Source organism: Grampus griseus (assembly GCF_964374135.1).
Source record: "Grampus griseus genome assembly, chromosome: 2".
In the NCBI taxonomy this organism is placed as follows: Eukaryota; Metazoa; Chordata; class Mammalia; order Artiodactyla; family Delphinidae; genus Grampus; species Grampus griseus.
The window spans coordinates 139421302-139441221 of record NC_139018.1 but is presented as its reverse complement, the minus strand read 5'-3'; the positions used below and the strand labels follow the sequence as shown (position 1 = coordinate 139441221).

General features: G+C 52.5%; 1 protein-coding gene across 1 annotated transcript; it reads left to right on the top strand.

Moving 5' to 3' along the window:
• The first annotated feature begins 661 nt into the window (after window positions 1-661).
• On the top strand, window positions 662-19165 carry ANPEP (alanyl aminopeptidase, membrane). The gene is made up of 20 exons (XM_082648575.1): window positions 662-1360; window positions 1891-2033; window positions 2143-2282; window positions 2710-2836; window positions 2924-3078; window positions 3341-3454; window positions 3553-3696; window positions 3877-3942; window positions 4066-4131; window positions 5710-5885; window positions 6150-6229; window positions 7534-7667; window positions 7787-7842; window positions 8769-8916; window positions 12059-12150; window positions 12610-12720; window positions 12848-13015; window positions 13744-13884; window positions 14309-14390; window positions 18567-19165. Exons 1-20 carry the CDS (start codon window positions 690-692, stop codon window positions 18753-18755), a joined length of 3003 nt encoding a protein of 1000 aa, XP_082504701.1. The 5' UTR covers window positions 662-689; the 3' UTR covers window positions 18756-19165.
• Window positions 19166-19920: the final 755 nt, after the last annotated feature.

Below are 19920 nucleotides of genomic sequence, written 5' to 3'. Positions count from 1 at the left end.
CTCTCTTTAAAAAAAGAAAAAAAAAAGGCAAAACAACTTATTTCATTCTTCTCAGTGAGCTTATAATTGAGGAAAAAGTTTTTGGCAGAAGCGAAAGGGAGGGGAACCTGGAAGAACTCCCTGCTCTGAAAGAATGCAAGGGAGCCTGGGGCCATGTCACTGAGGAGCCCTGGGCATCCATCCAACCACAGGGGTGAACCAATGTGTTCTTGACCCGAGCCGGAAACCAACTCTCCCTTTCTCTTCATCTCCCACCTCCCTGCTCCTGGGAAGTCCTTCTAATCTCCTGGACCTAACCTCGATCCTCCTGTTCTGGTGCCCATTGTCTCCCCTTGCAGGCAGATCCAAGCCACCTGGCTGCTCCCTCTCCCCGCTGGGCACGAAGCCTGACGCCTGCCCTTCAGCCCTCGGTGGGCTCCCAGGAAGCCTGCAGCCTGTAACCGGACAGTTTGCTCCCAGCAGGTACCCCTGAGCTGCACTCCGCACACTGTTCCTGGATCTCCTCTCCGAAACCTGGGCAGAGTGTGTTCCCACCCAGTCCGGTGACCTTCGCCTGTCTGAACCCTGGTTAATTTTTGCCCAGTCTGCAGGCTGTGGGGCTCCTCCCCTTCAGGGATATAAGCCTGGCCCGAGGCTGCCCTGTTCCCCACCTGTCCTGAGCCTCCCCAAGCTCCCTCTGCACCCTCACCATGGCCAAAGGATTCTACATATCCAAGGCTCTGGGCATCCTGGGCATCCTCCTGGGCGTGGCGGCCATAGCCACTATCATCGCTCTGTCTGTGCTGTATGCCCAGGAGAAGAACCAGAATGCCGGGTACGCCACCACCATGGCCCCTACGAGCTCCGTGGCCCCTACGAGCTCCGTGGCCCCTACGAGCTCCGTGGCCCCTACGAGCCCCGCGACCAGTCTGACAACCACCATCACCGCGGCCACCACCTTGGATCAGAGCAAGCCATGGAACCGATACCGCCTACCCACGACACTGTTGCCTGACTCCTACAAGGTGACACTGAGGCCCTACCTCACTCCCAATGAGAATGGCCTGTATATCTTCACGGGCACAAGCATCGTCCGCTTCATCTGCAAGGCCCCCACTGACGTCATCATCATCCATAGCAAGAAGCTCAACTACACCACAACCCAGGGGCACATGGTGGCCCTGCGGGGCGTGGGGGGCTTCTCGGCCCCCGACATCGCCAGGACCGAGCTGGTAGAGCCCACGGAGTATCTGGTGGTACACCTCAAGGGCTCGCTGGAGGCAGGCAGAATGTACGAGATGGAGAGTGCATTTCAGGGGGAGCTGGCCGACGACCTGGCAGGCTTCTACCGCAGCGAGTACATGGAAGGCAATGTCAAAAAGTAAGTCAGAGCTGGGTCTGCTGGGGGGCAGATCCTAGGTGCTGAGGCAGAGCTGGACCCTGGGAGCCAAGGAAGGGCTTGGGTTCGGGGCCTTTGAACCTTCGGGAGTCCTTGGCTGGCCCATCACTCCATCTGCAGCTCCGGTAGAGCAGCTACCAAGACAATCGACCCTTTCCCGGAGGGCTCCTCTATACTTTATTAGGGAGTAGGGATGAGAGATGAAAGTGCCCCTTGGATAGATAGGAAAACAGGCTCTGAGGAAAGAAATTTGCCAAGGTTTCCCAGCCAATACAGGGATGGAGCCTGCCAGGACTTTGACCCTGAGTCCAGAAGGAGCTCTGCTCTCCCATGTCAACTGGCCCGTCGGCCTAGAGGCGGCCTGGGGGAGGTGGGGAGGGCAGGGATTAGGCCAGGCAGCATCTGTGCACCCCATCCCTGCACACCCAGCAACTTCCTACAGCCCCAGCCCCGCACACCCACACGGGCACAGGCATTAAGCTGGCACACCCTCTAACCCCCGCTTCGGGCAGGGTGCTGGCCACGACACAGATGCAGTCTACAGATGCCCGGAAATCCTTCCCGTGCTTTGACGAGCCGGCCATGAAGGCCACATTTAACATCACCCTCATCTACCCCAATGGATTCACGGCCTTGTCCAACATGCCGCCCAAAGGTGAGCAGGTCTGGCTGGGGCCACACATCCTTGGAAAGCAGACCCCCAGGGCTGGGGCACAGGGCAGGGAGAGGGCACAACCCCACATGCCTGCGTGCTCTCTGCCCAGGTCCCAGTTTCCCGTTTGCAGAAGACCCCAAATGGAACGTCACTGAGTTCGAAACCACGCCTGTAATGTCCACATACCTTCTGGCCTACATCGTGTGCGAGTTCACGAGTGTGGAGACAATGGCACCCAACAACGTCCAGGTATGGAGCTGAGGCCACCTATCCTTCCTCGGGATTGGTCCTGGCCTGGGAGATATTCCTATTTATCCTCATCCTTGTCCCAGCCCCTGAGTTGCTAGGCAGTGTTTGAATCCCAGTTCTGAGTGATCTTGGGCAAGTGCCTTAGGTTCTCTGACCCTCCGTCTCTGCATCTGAAAAGTGGGACCCTCCTCATGAAGGGAGTTCCCGACTCCTGGGTGCCAGACAGATGGTGTCTATGGCTATTGTTATTCCCCGAAGGCCCCTGCCTGTGACTCAAGGCTCTGAAGAGACACCCCCGCCCTCTCCTCCGCTGACCAAGCCTCCCAGTTTAACTTAGTAGGTCCCCCAGCCTGCCAGGCTTTGGGACTCGGCCCACCTGCACCAGGACCCAAGAAGGGCCCCTGACCTACCTCTGTCTTCTTTGCAGGTCGGGATCTGGGCTCGGCCTAATGCAATTGCAGAGAACCATGGCAATTATGCCCTGAACGTGACAGGTCCCATCCTAGACTTCTTTGCCAAACATTTTGCTACACCCTACCCACTCCCAAAATCTGGTGAGTGAGGTACCTCGCATTGGGGGGAAGTGGATGGGTCTCCCCCCATAGCCCGAGGCCATCCCACCAACAGCCTGGACTCCCCAGACCAGGTTGCCTTGCCCGACTTCAACGCCGGTGCCATGGAGAACTGGGGGCTGGTGACCTACCGGGAGAACTCGCTGCTGTTTGACCCACAGGCCTCCTCCAGCAGCAACAAAGAGCGGGTTGTCACTGTGATTGCTCACGAGCTGGCCCACCAGGTAGCCCCCCCATCATGGGGAGTGCAGACAAAGAACGAGGGGGGCTCTGGGAGGAGACGGCACAAGTTGTGGCTCCGTCCTTGGCAGCTGAGAAGGGAAGAGTTCCACCTGGCAGGGTGTCAGGGAGGAGAGTCATGATGATGTCGGGGAAGCCGAGCTCAAGACTGGCACGCTGGGAACACTCGGTGAAGGGTAGCTCTGGGTACCGTTAGTGACCGCAAGGCGTGAGTGGCTTGCCAGGCTGACCTCCCCTCCCCCACAGTGGTTTGGGAACTTGGTGACCCTGGCCTGGTGGAATGATCTTTGGCTGAACGAGGGCTTTGCCTCCTACGTGGAGTACCTGGGTGCTGACCATGCAGAGCCCACCTGGAACCTGGTGAGCCCGCTGCCCAGGGACCTCTGGGTCTGGGATGGGGGAAGACCTGGGTCACCCCCTCCCAGGCCAGTCTCCTGATGGCTGCTGGGGATTTGCAGAAAGACCTCATGGTGCCGAACGAGTTGTACCACGTGATGGCTGTGGACGCGCTGGCCTCCTCCCACCCCCTGACCACCCCTGCCGAGGAGGTCAACACACCCGCCCAGATCAGCGAGATGTTTGACTCCATCTCCTACAGCAAGGTGCTGCCCAGCCCCCGTGCTGGTCCTGAGATAGTAGGGGTCATGGGAAGGGAGGTGGGATCTCGGCCCACAGGGGCCCACCGAAGCTGGGGGCTCCGGGAGCACCTGTCCCAGCCCAATGGGGACACAGGGTCTCCTGCTGGCTCGGCGCAGCCTTCTGAGCCCCCTGTCCTCCACCAGGGAGCCTCAGTCATCAGGATGCTTTCTGAGTTCCTGACTGAGGACCTGTTCAGGAAGGGCCTGGCGGTGAGTACCCTTGGCCAGCCATAGGGTGGGAGGTGTTTCCTCCAAGCCCCGGCCTACCGCAGAGGCTGAGTGGTAGAGCCTGGGGCAGCAGCTTTACCCTCACCGTGCCCTGTCTTTCCACAGTCCTACTTGCATGCCTTTGCCTATCAGAACACCACCTACCTGGACCTGTGGGAACACCTGCAGAAGGTCAGTAACAACCAGCCCCCCTGAAGCCATTCTGTGGGGGTCCTGAGATGCTGAAAGTCCTTGGGGGCAGCACACGTGTAAGAGAATGTGCCCAGCTCCACTGCTTACCCTCCCAGGCAGGCCATCTGGAGGCTTGGTTGCTCATCTGTAAAATGGGCGCAATGATGTCTCCTTGAAGGAGGTGTTACGAGAGCCTGGGTCACGAGCCCTGGCAGGCAGCCCCCCTCACGCTACAGTGAGCTCTGTGAGGGCAGCTGAGGAGTGCCGTCATCTGAGTAGCGAGGAAACGGGCTCTTGTGGTTCCCAAGCCCAAGCCTTCCTCTCCCTGGAACTTTGGAGCCAGCCATTCACCTACTCAGCATTCCTGGCTGCCCTGCGCCCCGGCTGGCCCCTCCCAGACATGACTTTGCACACACCAGAACCCTCGGCGCGCTCTCTGACCCTCCTATCCAGCCTCACCTTGCATTCCTGTCCATTCAGACCCTGAGTGGCCCCTGTCTTTGGGCAAACCCTCTGACCACTCCCACCCTCCCGCCTGCCCCTCCTCCCCACCTCTCTTGAGACTCTCCCCATCATCCCCCATCATGTCTTCTCCTTCACGGCGGCCCCCACCCCTTCTCTGTGGCCCTGGTCAGGCCTACCGATCCCCCCATATGCCTGTGCTCCATGACCAGCCTGACCAGGGAGGGGAGGCCCAGGGCCTTGTCACAGAGTCACAGCTGGGCTCCAGGGCCCTCCTGGCCAGTCTCCAGCCCGACATCCATCTGCCACGAGGCCGGTCCACCTCCCACACCTCCCACAGCGTCAGTCCCTCCCCTCCGCTTCCACTGTCTTCCCCGCCCAGCCTCAGTTTCCAGCGCCTTCCTTTCTTCCGAAGCCAAGCCCTCCTCCACACCAGCACCCCTCCAGCTCCATCTGCCCCTCCCTCTTTCCCTGAGCCCCTTCTCTCTGCAGCCCCCCTAGAGATGCCCTCTCCCTCAGCTTGCACCTTCCGACAGGGTCTTCTGCCCTCTATTTACGCTGTTCTTAGTTTTTTATTTTCTCAGTTATTAACAGATGTGGTTGGTTTTTTGTTATTATTATGAAAGCAATGCACACACATGGAAAAAGATGAAAAAAGATTTAAGACAATAACAACCAACCTAAGCCCATCCCCAGACCCTCATCCAGGTGCGTTTCCTTCACATCGCCACGAGCCTCTCCTTCGCGCTGCCTGTGACATGCGGACACTGGTTTTCCTTCCTCTCTGTCTCCTCTCCCTGCCTGTCCTCCCGGGTTTGTTCAGGCTGAGCCATGGGCATCCTGGGTGCCCCTCCCTGACACACACCCACCTGAGGGTGGATCACAGAATGGGAGGCCACATAGATTTGCTTAATCAAAGTGGAATGAACCAGAGGCTGGGAAGCTCTTGGCTCGTCCAGCACTGGGCAGCCGAGGAGACAGAGAGCCGGGCTGGGACCCCAGCTCCTGCCTCCCAGCAAAGTGGTACCACTAAGGGGAGGCCAAGGGTGCAAGGGGAGAGTGGGTGGGTGGGAGAATGGCAGTCGCTGATGGCTGCACCATATCCCTCTGCCCAAGGCTGTAAACAATCAGTCGGCCATCAAGCTGCCAGACACCGTGCGTGCCATCATGGACCGCTGGACCCAGCAGATGGGCTTCCCTGTCATCACTGTGGACACCAAGACAGGGAGCATCTCCCAGAAGCACTTCCTCCTTGACCCCGAGTCCAACGTCACCCGCCCCTCAGTGTTCAAGTGAGCAGATGAGGTCACTGAGACAGGCGTCCTAGTGAGGGTTCTGAGGGGCAGTTGCTCTGGGACCCTCTGACCATAGCAGGGCCTGGCCCGCTGTGGCCCTGCCACAGTGGCTGTAGACAGTCTCCTTCCTGGGCCAGGAGGATGGGGGCGTTTTAGTGCCAGAGTTGGGCAGAAACTGGAAGTCCGGGCAAGGCTGTTCTTTGCTGGCAGTGCCCAAGAGCTGCCGTTTCTCACACCTGGCCTCTGGATCTCTTGTTCCAGATACCTGTGGATTGTTCCCATCTCATCTATCAGAAATGGCAACCAGCAGGGCCACTACTGGCTGCAGGGCAACGCAGCAGGTAATCCAGCCCTGCCCTAGTGGACAGCAGCCCCATCCCATACTCCCAGCTCCTGGCCCATGTTCTGGGGTTATGGCAGGCCTCAGCCAGGGCTTCCTTCATCATTTCATTCAACAAATGGAGCCAGCTTCTTTGGTTCTAATTTCTACGCTGTGTGACCCTGGCCAAGTTACCATCTCTCTCTGGTCTCCATTTCCCCATCTATACAATGGGGCTAGGAACAATATCTACCCCATTGAGTTGTGTGAAGGTTAAAGAAGAGGATTCCCATGAAATGTTTAAAACAGTGCCTGGCACATAGTATGAGCAGTCCTACTCTGTCAGGCACTGAGGAAACCAAGGTCAAGGCAAGTCATCCTCTGCCTAAGCCAAGGCTGCAGGTGAAGGGAAGGAAGACAAGCAGTTCAAACGTTCCAGAGCTGTGCTGAGTGCTTTAACGGAGGCACATGTGGCCTCTGGGGTACTGGGGCAGGTGGGTAGGGAGCGGGGAATAGGGAGCTTCAACTTCATGGAGAGGTCAGGAAACACTGGAGGAGGTGAGCTGAGTCAGAGTAAGGGCAGGAGTTCGCCAGGCTAATGGCAGCAGAGAGAAGCAGTCCAGGCAGAGTCAAGAGCAAGCGCAAGGCTTGAGGTAGGACAGAGCTCGGGGACTGAGTGTGGCTCGGGCAGAGGTGCGCCCTCGGTGAAGCTGAAGCGGGTCCCTGCAGGCTGCAGGAGACAATGGCTATGTCCTCGGGCCAGGAGGAGCTGGGACAGGTGGGAAGTGGGAAAGCCATTGGGTCTGACCTGCAGTTATGGAAGGATCCCCTCTGGCTGCCAGGAGAAAGGGTGGAGGGAGAGCCGTGAGGAGGGGGCACAGAGCCCCCAGGAAGAGATGAGCGGTGCTGGGGGCTAACTGGATGGGAGGCGCTGCCTGGGTGTGATGGCACTGTTACAAGTGGAGAGGTGGGAGGAGGAGGGGGTGGAGGGGGAGAGGCCACCTGGGGAGTTGAGTCTGAGTGGCCAGGGGTGTGCTGATGGAGTTGTCCCGGTGGATGCCACTGACGCGGCCACACAGAGCCTGTGGGAGGCAGGGCGGCCACTGAGGTTCAGAGATGGCAACTGGTCTGTCCAAGGTCCACGGCCAGAGTCGGGCCCCGGCAGCCAGTCCTACCCCTCTTCTCCGCCCCTCTCCTTGGCGTTGGCCCAGCGGCGTGAGGGCCGGCTGCTGCCAGGCTGCAGCGGAGGCTGCTCTGCCGAGGCCTGGGTCAGGTCAGCCTGTGGCCTTCTGAGCAGCCCTGCCCAGCTCTGGTCTCTCCCCACAGCCCAGCACGATCTGTTCAAAACCGGAGCAGAAGAGTGGGTCCTGCTTAACGTCAACGTGACGGGCTATTACCAGGTGAACTATGATGAGAACAACTGGAGGAAGATTCAGAATCAGCTGCAGATAAGACCAGTGGTGGGTACCTGCCGCCCCACCCATCCCCTGCTCGAGGCCCAGCCCCACGACGGGGCCCCAGACTGCAGGGCCTGCCCGCACCGCCAGCCCGAGGTCACACGCTCTGTTGCTCCTTCTAGACCATCCCTGTCATCAATCGGGCACAGGTCATCTACGACAGCTTCAACCTGGCCAGGTGAGTGCTCAGCCACGGAAGCCTGGAGACTTGGTGAGTGCGGTTCCATAGTGAGAGCCAGTGCTGCCTGCCGCCGTCCTCACCGTGTGCCAGGCTCAGCACCGTGGGCTCCCTGTGCTTGTGCACACCCCTCCCTTGGCCCCATGTCCCCGGAGATTGTCGGCGTCACAGCCCATACTTCCCAGAGAAGGACTCTGAGATTCAGAGCTTGAGTACCCTGCCTGAGGTCACACATTAGCCCATGACAGCCAGACGCAGTCCTGTCCAACTCCAAAACCCCAGTGCACTCCACGGCACCAAGGTTTTCCGGAGGGCTACCTATGGCCCAGGCCACCATGCTCAGTGCTGAGGAAGATACGGGAAGGACAGGATAGAAGAGATGCAGCATGGATAAACAGATATTTATTGAGCAGCTGCTGTGTTCATGAGCACCAGCAGGTGCCAAGTTCTTAGACATAAGTGATATCACCCATAGACATGGACACTTATGAACCAAATATGCACAGATGGCCTGAGGAGGTGGAGGGAGGAAAGACCAGAGAGCCAAGCAATCAGAGAAGAGGTGGGCAGAGTAAATAGCACAGGTTTCTTGTCTTTTTGAATTTCTGATCTGTCTCCTGTGGGCTGTGTGGCCTTAGGCAAGGCACTTTACCTCTCTGAGCCTCAGTTTCCTCACCTGTAAAATGGGGATAATGAGCAAGGAAATGTGACTGGCAGTGGGTGAGGGCCAGGCCTGGGCTGGCCTCGTCTGTGGCACCACCCAGCATCCACATCCCTCGCCCCTACCCCCAGCCCCACCTCTGGTGAATGCTGGAGTTGGCTCAGTTGGGCCTCTGGGACCTCAGGCTCTAGGAGGAGGTTGGGGTTCCCACAGTGAGGCTGGACTGGGTGGGGGTGCTTACTTGAGCCCCTCTGTCTGTTCCCAGTGCCCGTATAGTCCCTGTCACCCTGGCGCTGAACAACACCCTCTTCCTGAAAAACGAGATAGAGTACATGCCCTGGCAGGCCGCCCTGAGCAGCCTGAGGTACTTCAAGCTCATGTTCGACCGATCCGAGGTCTACGGCCCCATGAAGGTACAGAGGGTCATGGCAGGGTTCAAGGACCAATTCCCCAGTGCCTGAAATTACACCATAAGGAAGTGAATAGAAATATTGCCTGGAATGGTGAAACACGCCAAGTCCTTGGCAGTGGTGAGAGATTAGGAGGGATGTAGGGTGAAGGGAGCAGGGATTGAGAAGGTGAGCAGGTTGGGCACGGCAAAGAAAGGACACAGACTTCTAGCAAGGTTTGCTAGATTTGGAAATTAGCAAATCCTTCTTTCAGAAGGCAACAGAAAAAGCCACAGAACAGGAAGGGGGTGGGAGTGAGGGAGGAGGCCTTTTATCAGCTGTGTGGACTCAGGCAATCCTCTTCAGCCCCAGAGAACCCCTCTGTGAAAGGAGCGGGCCTGTGCCTGCCTAGCCTGCCCTAAGGGCCTGGAGGGGGATGCCGATGTTAACAGTTTTGAAGCTTGGGGGCACGGGCAGGGAGGATCAGAGGGAAGCTGCTTGCTCTGGATCCATAGCTGAACCCATAAGGATGTTCACTGAAGTGTGGTTTATAAAAGACAAGAAAACCAAAAATACTCAAATGTCCAACAGTTGGAGTTGGTTACGTAAACTAGAATATCCATTTGATGGGATATTATGTAGTCATTAAAAATGTTTTTCACATGATTAACTAACTGTTATGGTAAATGAGGTTTTAACTCACTTTAAACTCATTAACCTACCTACACCTTGGATTCACCCCATCCTCCTAATGTAGTAAAATCACAGTATTTGGTCAACTCAGCATTCAGCACTTACTGTATGTGATTATTTAAATATCATTCTCCGCCGAGCCACATAAAGTACCATGCTTGTGTCTCCTTTTTTATACATCTTATACAAATGCATCAGATAGTACATTAGTTTTGCTTTTTCCTGGAGGCATCCCTCCTGGTACCCTCTGTCGGCCTGCTCCCTTCTAGAACTGCTACTCAGCTCCCATGCTGGGAGGCTCTCCATTGTTGCATCTCTTGTTTCCTGAACCCATGGATTCTTCCTTGAGTTTTCTCTCTATTAGGGGAGCACATCTTCCAGTTTTGGAGAAAGGGTTCATAAGAGGTGGATTTTTTCAGGTAGATTGTCTGAAATGTCTTTATTCCACCTTCACACTGCATTGAGAGTTTTCTTGGGTTTAGAAGTTTCTAGGTTGAGGGACTTCCCTGGCGGTCCAGTGGTTAGGACTCTGCGCTTCCACTGTAGGGGGAATGGGTTCAATCCCTGATCAGGGAACTAAGATCCCACATGCCTCGCAGCATGGCCAAAAAAATTTTTAAAAAGTAGTTTCTATTTTGGAAATTATTCCTCAGGAAATTTCAGGTCTTGCTCCATTGACATCAAACCTCTCATGTTTCTGTTGAGAAGCCCAGGGCCTTTCTTATTTCCAGTTCTTTGAATGTGGCCAGTTTCCCCTTCTGGAAGCTGTGGGCTCTTCTCTCCATGCTGGTGGTCCTTCATGCAGGCCTTTCTTATCCTTCTACATTTTCAACCTGGACAACTTTGCATTGCTCCTTTAAACTTTCTTCCTCTCCTTTTTTCCCCCGGTTCTCTCTTTCTGGGACACTTGTTAATCCAATTCACTGCCCTTACATTCGTCCTCTAGTTTTCTTCTCTCCTATTTTCCGGCTTGTTGACTTCTTGTTCCGACCTCCGGGATATGCCCTCAGTTTAGCACACCGCCTCTCCTCATTTTTTCTATCATATATTTAAGTTTCCAAGTGCTATTCCTGGCTCCAGCGTCCTATGCAATATCTTCTCTGAACTCTTGGAGGATATTTATCATAGGCTTTTATGAAGTTTTCTTTTTCTTTCACTGACTTGTTTCCTCCAAGTCTTCTGTCTGTTTTGATCTCCTCTTTCAAGTTGGAAGCTGAGCTGCCCCTTTGAATTTGAGAGTGAGGCAGTGGTTGAAAGCTCCACGAGGAGGTGGAGTTTGTCACCTGCAGTCTTGTTATGGGGTGACTAAGTAACTCCTCGTGGGGACCCTCAAAAATTAATATCTGTGACTGTGTTCCCTTGAGACCATTCAGTCTCCAGAGTGATCCTCTGTCTTGTGCATTTGAGGCTCACTTTCTGGGATCAGGGTGGGGAAGGAAACTGGGGGGTACCTCCATTTAGGCTGTAAACTTTCACCTCTGGCCCTCTCTGCAATTCAGCAACCCTCCCACTGTGTCTGGGGACCCTAGTGCTGAGCCCCTCTGATTCAGCTTTGCTCATGGGGGAGGGAGGGGTGTTGCTTGAGGCAGGGAGGGAAGTGGGCGCTTGAGGGTTTAATTAGTCCCTCTGCAGACTTGGACTCCATTGCCCTGTTCACAGCCTGGCCTCACTCCTGTCCCCTGCACACGCATCCCTCTAATTCCGAGCCTCGCCACAGCAAGTCTCCTTGCTTCTGTCTCCAGCTCCCCCATGGCAGGTGCTCTGCTGCAGACCCCCGCCTTGGCCAAGCCTGTTCCACCTCCCTCTCTCCACCTCCCAGCTCCTACACTGTGTGGCCGTCTCATCCACTGTTGTTTCCTTTCCAATTCTCTTTGCTCTTGGGGGTTTATTCCTTTAACATTTGGATGCGGATTCTGGTTGACACACATGATAATCTACTCTACTGAACCAGCGTCTGCAAAGGAGTTTAATAACATGGGTGGGGCCTTACACGACAATGCCAGCTAAAAGAACAGCATGCAGAATTGTAGATATGCTGGGTAGAAAAGAGAAAGGAAGGGGCAAACTCACCAATTTGGGAGTCTTGGATTTGGTAAGTTCTGGGATGGTTAGTATTTTCTGCCTACGCTTTACAGTGTTTTCTAAATTCCCCACAATAGAGGCAGAATACTTATGATCAGGTGGGGGGGGATGGTAGGCCCTAAAACTATATTAGGAAATGGTGATACTTAGACATCAGTGTCAGAACTGGTTGAGGAGAAAGAATCTCAGATCAGTCATCTGAGACCTGAACTAGCGCCGGCTCCTTTGACCACTATCTGGCCTTGGGCGAGGCCCTTAGCCTCTGGCCTCTTGCTTCTGTAGCCATTAGCCCTTGCTACACTTGCCCACCCACATCAGAGGCTCCGTGGGGCTCCAGGTGGGTCAGGCATGAGTCTCTTCTTTGAGGCTGTTCATGTTTTCTTTTTCCCAGGATTACCTCAGGAATCAGGTTGAACCTCTCTTCCTACATTTTGAAAATCTCACCCAAAACTGGACTAAGCGCCCAGAAAGCCTGATGGACCAGTGAGTATGACCTCTCTTGGGTCTGGAGATCACAGTTGGCCCAGGCACCCTGACCTGGGAAGTCCAGAGCAAGTCCCAGCAGCATCCTCCTCTGAAGTTCCCAACTCCTGGCTGGACCAGGGCCACCAGTCAGGGAGAGACCCCACCCACCCACTAGGAATAGGGAGCCCTGCCCTGAGGCTCTATGTGGCCTCTTTGTACAAAGGACCAAACTGAAATTTCAAGGTCCCCTCACCGGCATTGTTATTCAGATTCTAGGTGTTGAAGGTGGGGCTGGAGTCTGTGCCCACCCTCCCTGGGCTGCCCAAGGCAAGAAGCAAAGAGGGGGGACCCAAAGGGCGGGAGGGCTGCAACCTTAAAGCCCCAGCCCTGCTGCCCTTCCTGGAGTTGTGTGTCAGCCGGGGAGTCTTTGCCGGAGTCAGAGCCAGGCATGCTGACAGAGTGTCACCCCTGGGGCAGGTACAATGAGATTAATGCCATCAGCACTGCCTGCTCCAATGGGCTGCCTAAGTGTGAGGAGCTGGCCAAGAACCTTTACAAGCAGTGGATGGAGAACCCCCAAAATAACCCGTGAGTGTGTCCCCTGCTTGCCTCCTGATCTTTATCTGTCCCTCAAGCTCACAGCCCTGCCCTCATCAGACCCTCGTCCTGCCCTCCCTGCTGCTACTCTACCCCTGACACCCTGACCCCACACCAGGATCCATCCCAACCTGCGGTCCACCATCTACTGCAACGCCATCGCCCAGGGCGACGAGAAAGAGTGGGACTTCGCCTGGAGGCAGTTACGACAAGCCCAACTGGTTAATGAAGCTGACAAGCTCCGCTCAGCGCTGGCCTGCACCAACCAGGTCTGGCTCCTGAACAGGTGAGGACCAGAGCTGGGCGGGGCTGGGTGAGTTCCCCTCCCCGCCGGGGACCAGGCTCCCAATGTGGGGGAGAAAAAACCAGCCAGGCGTCCACACTCTCCTCCGTGGGATCCTCGCAAACCTGTGCAGTGGAGCAGTGTGTTTCCCAGTTTTACAGATGAGGACACTGAGGCTCAAAGAAGCAAAACAACTTGCCCAAAGTCTAGAAGCTTTACTAAGTGAGAAAAACAAGATTTGAATCTGGATCTGGGTCCACGTCCTGTGCTTTTAACTGCTGCAGTCTCCTAGCCTTTACCTCTCTGTCAAGGGCTGTGGTGCACCTGGACTTGAGGCCTTCTGGACATCCAGCTGGGCACCCCCCAAACCCTTGGATGAGGGCTCCTGGCTCCCACTGTGTGCCTCATATGCCATCTTCTGTACTTCAGTAAAGAAGAGCTACCCTCAATTTCAAAGACAGGAGTGGCCATCCTACCTGGTGCAGCGCTTACCCCTTCCTTCGTTCATTCATTGTCAGATATTTATCAAGCACCTGGTCTATGTCAGTATGATACCTAGCATAGCCAGTGACCCTGCTTAGGGGACTCAGTGTCCCATCTACAGGAGGGCGGTAGGACCGAGGAGTCTTTAACCTGCAGCATGCTGAAGGCATGTTGAGAGGTTGCAGGAGAGGTGTGTGGGGTGGAGGGCAGGGTCCTTTTACTTATTACGCAGCATGCTGTCCTCACAGGTACCTGAGTTACACCCTGAACCCAGACCTCATCCGGAAGCAGGATGCCACCTCCACCATTAACAGCATTGCCAGCAACGTCCTCGGGCAATCTCTGGCCTGGGACTTTGTGCAGAGCAACTGGAAGAAAATCTTTCAGGAGTGAGTCTGCTGAGAGCATGTTAGGGGAAGCGCACACCAAGGCTGCGTCCCCTGGGGATGGGCTGTGTGCACCAGACCCTGTAGGGTTGGGAGTGGACGGTAGACACTGCATCGGAGTGGTCCAAAAAGAACCCAGCTTGAGGTCGGGAAGGGACAGGAATGGAAAGATGTGGCAGCGGGGCACAGCCATCCCTTTTCCCACTTGGGAGAAAGAAAGTCTGGCTAATGGGAGTGTTCTCTGAAGAGATGGGAGCAAGGACACTGCAATCAAACCTGTGTTCAAGTCCCTAGTGGTGTCTCCTTGGACATGTCATTTCATCACATCTACGAGATAGGGACAGTCACAGGGTCCTGTGTCGCCTGCCAGTCACTGAACGTTGGTTCCTGGCCCCCCTCACGGTTCCTCTCTCTCCCTGCCCTGCAGTTACGGCGGTGGTTCCTTCTCCTTCTCCAACCTCATCCAGGCTGTGACCCGAAGATTCTCCACTGAGTTCGAGCTGCAGGAGGTAAGAAGCCCCGGACCTTGGGGCAGCACCCAGAGGCCCATCCCCAGTCTCAAGGGACAGCCGCCACTCAGCTCCCACCGCATGTGTTCACAAGGCAGCGGGGCTCCATGTGGTCAGGCCTTCCTCATGTACAGGGGAAACTGGGTATCCAGACTTTCTAAATGTCACAGTTCAATCACAGATATTCATCTTGGAATTTTTGTATAGGCAAAAGGTAAAGAGAATAATATAATGAACCTCCACGTACCCATTACTCAGATTGAACAATTGTTAACATTTGCTGACATTTTTGGGGGGTGGACAGTTTTCAAGCTAATCACTGATATTATATAATTTCACCTATAAACACTTTAGTCATATCTAAAATAAAGGAATTTAAAAACATAATCTATCATTAGCAAATACAAGAAAATTAACAATGCCTTACTATCATCTTATACCCAGGCCATTTTCAAATTCTTTTTTTTTTTTTTTTTTTTGGCCGTGCCACAGCCGCTTGTGGGATCTTAGTTCCCTGACCAGCGATTGAGCCTGTGCCCCCTGCGTTGGGAGCACAGAGTCTTAACCACTGGATCACCAGGGAAGTCCCCTATGTTCATGTTTTAAGTTCTTGTGGGTGTACACCTAGGAGTAGAATTGCTGGGTCATTTGGTAACTGTGTTTAACTTTTTGAGAAACTGCCAAAATGTTTTCCAAAGCAACTGCACCAACTTCCATTCCCACCAGCAATCTATGAAGGTTCCAATTTCTTTATGTTTGGGGGAGAATTGTTATTTTCCTTTTTTAAAAAATTATAGCCATCCTACTGGGTGCAAAGTGGTATCTCACTGTGGTTATGAGTGGCATTTCTCGGATGACTAATGATGTTGAGCATCATTTCATGTGCTTCTTGGCCGTTTGTATATCTTCTTTGGAGAAATGTCTATTCAAATCCTTCACTCATTTTTTTTAAAAAAATTTATTTATTTATTTATTTTTGGCTGCACTGGGTCTTCATTGCTGTGCGCGGGCTTTCTCTAGTTGCGGAGAGTGGGGTCTGCTCTTCGTTGCGGTGCACCGGCTTCTCATTGTGGTGGCTTCTCTTGTTGTGGAGCATGGGCTCTAGGCACGCGGGCTCAGTAGTTGTGGTTCGTGGGCTTAGTTGCTCTGCGGCATGTGGGATCTTCGCGGACCAGGGCCCGAACCCGTGTCCCCTGCATTGGCAGGCGGATTCTTAACCACTGTGCCACCAGGGAAGCCCCCTTCACTCAGTTTTTAATTGGTGTATTTGTCTTTTTATTGTTGAGTTACAAGAGTTCTTTATATATTCTGGATACTAGGCCCTTATTAGACAAATGATTTGCAAATATTTTCTCCCATTTTGTGGATTGTCTTTTCAGTTTCTTGATAGTGTCTTTGATACACAAAGTTTTAAATTTTTAAAAAAATATTTATTTATTTATAGCTGCATTGGGTCTTCATTGCTGCACGTGGGCTTTCTCTAGTTGTGGCGAGCTGGGGCTACTCTTCGTTGTGGTGCGCGGGCTTCTCGCTGCGGTGGCTTCTCTTGTTGTGGAGCACGGGCTCTAGGCACGAGGGCTTCAGTGGTTGTGGCACGTGGGCTCAGTAGTTGTGGCTCGCAGGCTCTAGAACACAAGCTCAGTAGTCGTGGTGCAGGGGCTTAGTTGCTCCGGGGCATGTGGTATCTTCCCGACCCAGGGATCGAACCCATGTCCCCTGAATTGGCAGGCGGATTCTTTACCACTGAGCCACCAGGGAAGTCCAAAAGTTTTTTATTTTGATGAAGTCTAACTTTCTATTTTTCTTTTGTTGCTTGTGCTTTATGTGTCATATATAAGAAACAATTACCTAATCCTAGGTCACAAAGATTTACACCTATGCTTTTTACTAAGATTCTTATCATTTTAGCTCTTACATTTAGGAGTGATCAATTTTGACTTAATTTTTGTACATGGTGTAAGGCAGAGGTCCAATTTCATCCCTTTGCATGTGGCTATCCAGTTGTCCCAGTACCATTTATTAAAAGGACTATTCCTTTTTTTTGTAATATCATTAATTTATTAAAAAATTTTATTGGAGTATAGTTGATTTACAATGTTGTGTCAGTTTCAGGTGTACAACAAAGTGATTCAGTTATACATATACATATATTCATTCTTTTTCAGATTCTTTTCTCATATAGCTTATCACAGAATATTGAGTAATGCTCCCTGTGCTACACAGTAGGTTCTTGATGGTTATCTATCTTATATATAGTGGTGTGTGTATATTAATACCAAGGTCCTGATTTATCTCTCCTGGCCCCCATGTTTCCCCTTTGGTAAGCATAAGTTTGTTTTTGATATCTGTAAGTCTGTTTCTGTTTTGTAAATAAGTTCATTTGTATCATTAAAAAAAATAGATTCCACATATAAATGGTATCTATGATATTTTTCTTTCTCTGTCTGACTTACTTCATTTAGTATGATAATCTCTAGGTCCATCCACGTTGCTGCAAATGGCATTATTTCATTCTTTTTTATGGCTGAGTAATATTCTATTGTAGATATGTACCACATCTTCTTTATCCATTCCTCTGTTGATAAAAGGACTATTCTTTCACCCATTGAATGATCTTGGCACCTTTGTTGAAAATCATTTGACTGTAAATTTTAGGGTCTATTTCTGGACTCTCAATTCTATTTCATTGATCTGTTTGTCTTTATGCTAGTACACATTGTCTTAGTTATCATAGATTTGTAGTGAGTTTTGAAATCGGGATTGTGGGCCCTCCAACTTTGTTCTTTTTCAAGATCATTTGGCTATTCTGAATCTTTGCATTTCTTTATGAATTTTAGGATCAGCTTGCCAATTTCTGCAAAAAAATACAGTTGGAATTTTGATAGGGATTGTATTGAATCTGTAGATCAATTTGGGAAGTATTTCCATGTTAGTAATATTAAATCTACCAATCCATTAACACAGATTTATTTGTCATTATTTTTCCTTTTATTTAGGTCTTCTTAATTTTTCTCAACAATATTTTATAGTTTTCAGCATACTGGTCTTGCACGTCTTTTGTCAAATTTATTCCTAAGTATTTTATTCTTTTTGATGCTATTGTAAACGGAACTGTTTTCTTAATTTCATTTTCAGATTTTTCACAACTAGTGTATAGAAATACAATTGATCTTTGTATATTGCTCTTATATCCTGCAACCTTGTTGAACTCATAAGTTTTAATAGTTGTGCTTTTTTATTTTTCGATTCCTTGGGATTTTCTGTATACAAAATCGTGTCATCTGCAAACAGAGATAGTTTACTTCTTCCTTTCTGGATGCTTTTAATTTCATTTTCTTGCCTAATTGCCCTCGCTACAACCTCCAGTACTAATACATCTTTTAATCTGTAGCATCTCTTTAAAAAAAAAACCAACAAAAAAAACATTTATTTGCTCAAGCACCTGGGCCATTTGTACTATAGAAATGGCCACATTTTGAATTTGGCTGGTTGCTTCCTTGTGGTGTCTGTTTAATTTGTTCCTCTCTCCTCCCTTGATTGGATTGAGATTGTAATTCATTTAAAAACTGAGGATCAACTCAATAAGAACCTCACAATGAAGATTAAATACATGTAGGAGCCAGGCTGAACCTTGGGGCAGTCTTTTTTTTTTTAATAAATTTATTTATTTATTTATTTTTGGCTGTGTTGGGTCTTTGTTGCTGCATGCAGGCTTTCTCTAGTTGCAGCAAGCAGGGGCTACTCTTAGTTGTGGTGCGCGGGCTTCTCACTGCAGTGGCTTCTCTTGTTGCAGAGCGCGGGCTCTCGGCGTGCGGGCCTGCTTCAGTAGTTGTGGCTCGCGGGCTCTAGAGTGGAGGCTCAGTAGTTGTGGCGCATGGGCTTAGTTACTCCGAGGCATGTGGGATCTTCCTGGACAAGGGCTTGAACCCGCGTCCCTTGCATTGGGAGGCGGATTCTTAACCACTGCACCATTAGGGAAGCCCAGGGCTGTCATTTTTGACCCCTGCCAGGGAGAGGGAAGGACTGGCCCTCCCTGTCCTGGAGAACAGGCTGTGGTCCCCATTCCCATGTTAGGGGCCCTAACATGGAGGGGGAGGACAGAGGATCTGGCAGCCCTCTCCTCAGGGCTGTGTTCGAGACCTAACCAGGGGCTCAGAATTATCCTTTTCCTCACAGCTGGAGCAGTTCAAGAAGAACAACATGGATGTAGGCTTCGGCTCAGGCACCCGGGCTCTGGAGCAAGCCCTGGAGAAGACCAAAGCCAACATCAAGTGGGTGAAGGAGAACAAGGAGGTGGTGTTAAAGTGGTTCACAGAACACAGCCAAATAGTCCCTGGTGCTTACAGTCACCTGGCCCCCATGTGAGATGCCCACGTGTGTCTATCCAAGTGGCTCACGGTAGGGCCCCCATTCCTGAAGCCTGAGGCACCTGTGTCCTCCCCTTAGGAACAGAGTCTCTGGCCCATGTTCTCTCCACTCTGCCCAGGGGGCCAATCCAGTTTCTGATGGCCAGACTGTCCAAGTGCCTCCCAGCCCCTGCCCCTCATGCCAACCCCACCCCAGGCCTGGCATGGCTCCTGTCACCCAGGGCCCTGGGGCTGATCTCAGGGAAGTCCAGCTCAAGGGCCAGATGAGCAGAGGCCCTTGATGGATGATGGACTGCCTTGGAGGGCTGCCCTGTGCCCTCTCTCACCCTCCCATAAAGACCCTGAACCGGAGGAGTCAACAGAGCACCAGATCTGTATATTTTTTTCTAAGATAAAATGTAAATAAAGGATTTCTAGATGAGCTTCCAGACTCATTACTAAACTAGAGCAGGAGTGGATCTGCACAACAGCTAGAGAACCTGGGGTGCGTGGGGGCCTTGGACCCCCAGGAAACATAGGAGGGAAGAAGTACCCAGCCTGCCGGTCCTTCCTAGAACACCTGTATGGCAGTGTCTGCCTGCAGTGTTCATTTCATTGGCAGGATCGAGACTCTGGGTGCTGGGGAAACACTGGAGGTGGAAGGAATGGGGACACAGCAGTCCCCAAGGTGGAGTGGGGCTTGGTGCCAGACACAGGGCAGGTCCTGACAGTGGAGGGAGTGCTTTTCCAGAAAGCAGGAGTTTCCATGGTTTCAGAAGCTAGGATTTGCACCTGAACTAGCGTAAGGCAAGTTCAGGGAGCAGGGTGCTGGCTGGGCCCCTCTTCCTGCACTGCAGCCAGCACACCTGGGAGAGTGAGAGAAAAGGGCTCACGGTAAGGGCAGCAAGCCCTGGATCCAGGCCTGGTGTGACCACTCACTGGCCAAGGGCATGTCCTGCCACCTCTCCAGGATCCCTGGGTGGCATATCAGTTTGTAAAGTGGTTGTTTTCAAGAGTAGCATACAGAAAAAGGCAGGTGCTCTCCAGATCACCTGGGGCAGCCAGTGATCAGGGCCAACTCTGAGGAGAAGGTCTGGGACCCGCAGGGCTCCACAGCCCACATCAGCCTTGGTGGAAATTTCTTGGCAAAGGAGGTCCAGCTGAGCACCCAAGGCTGGTGGGAG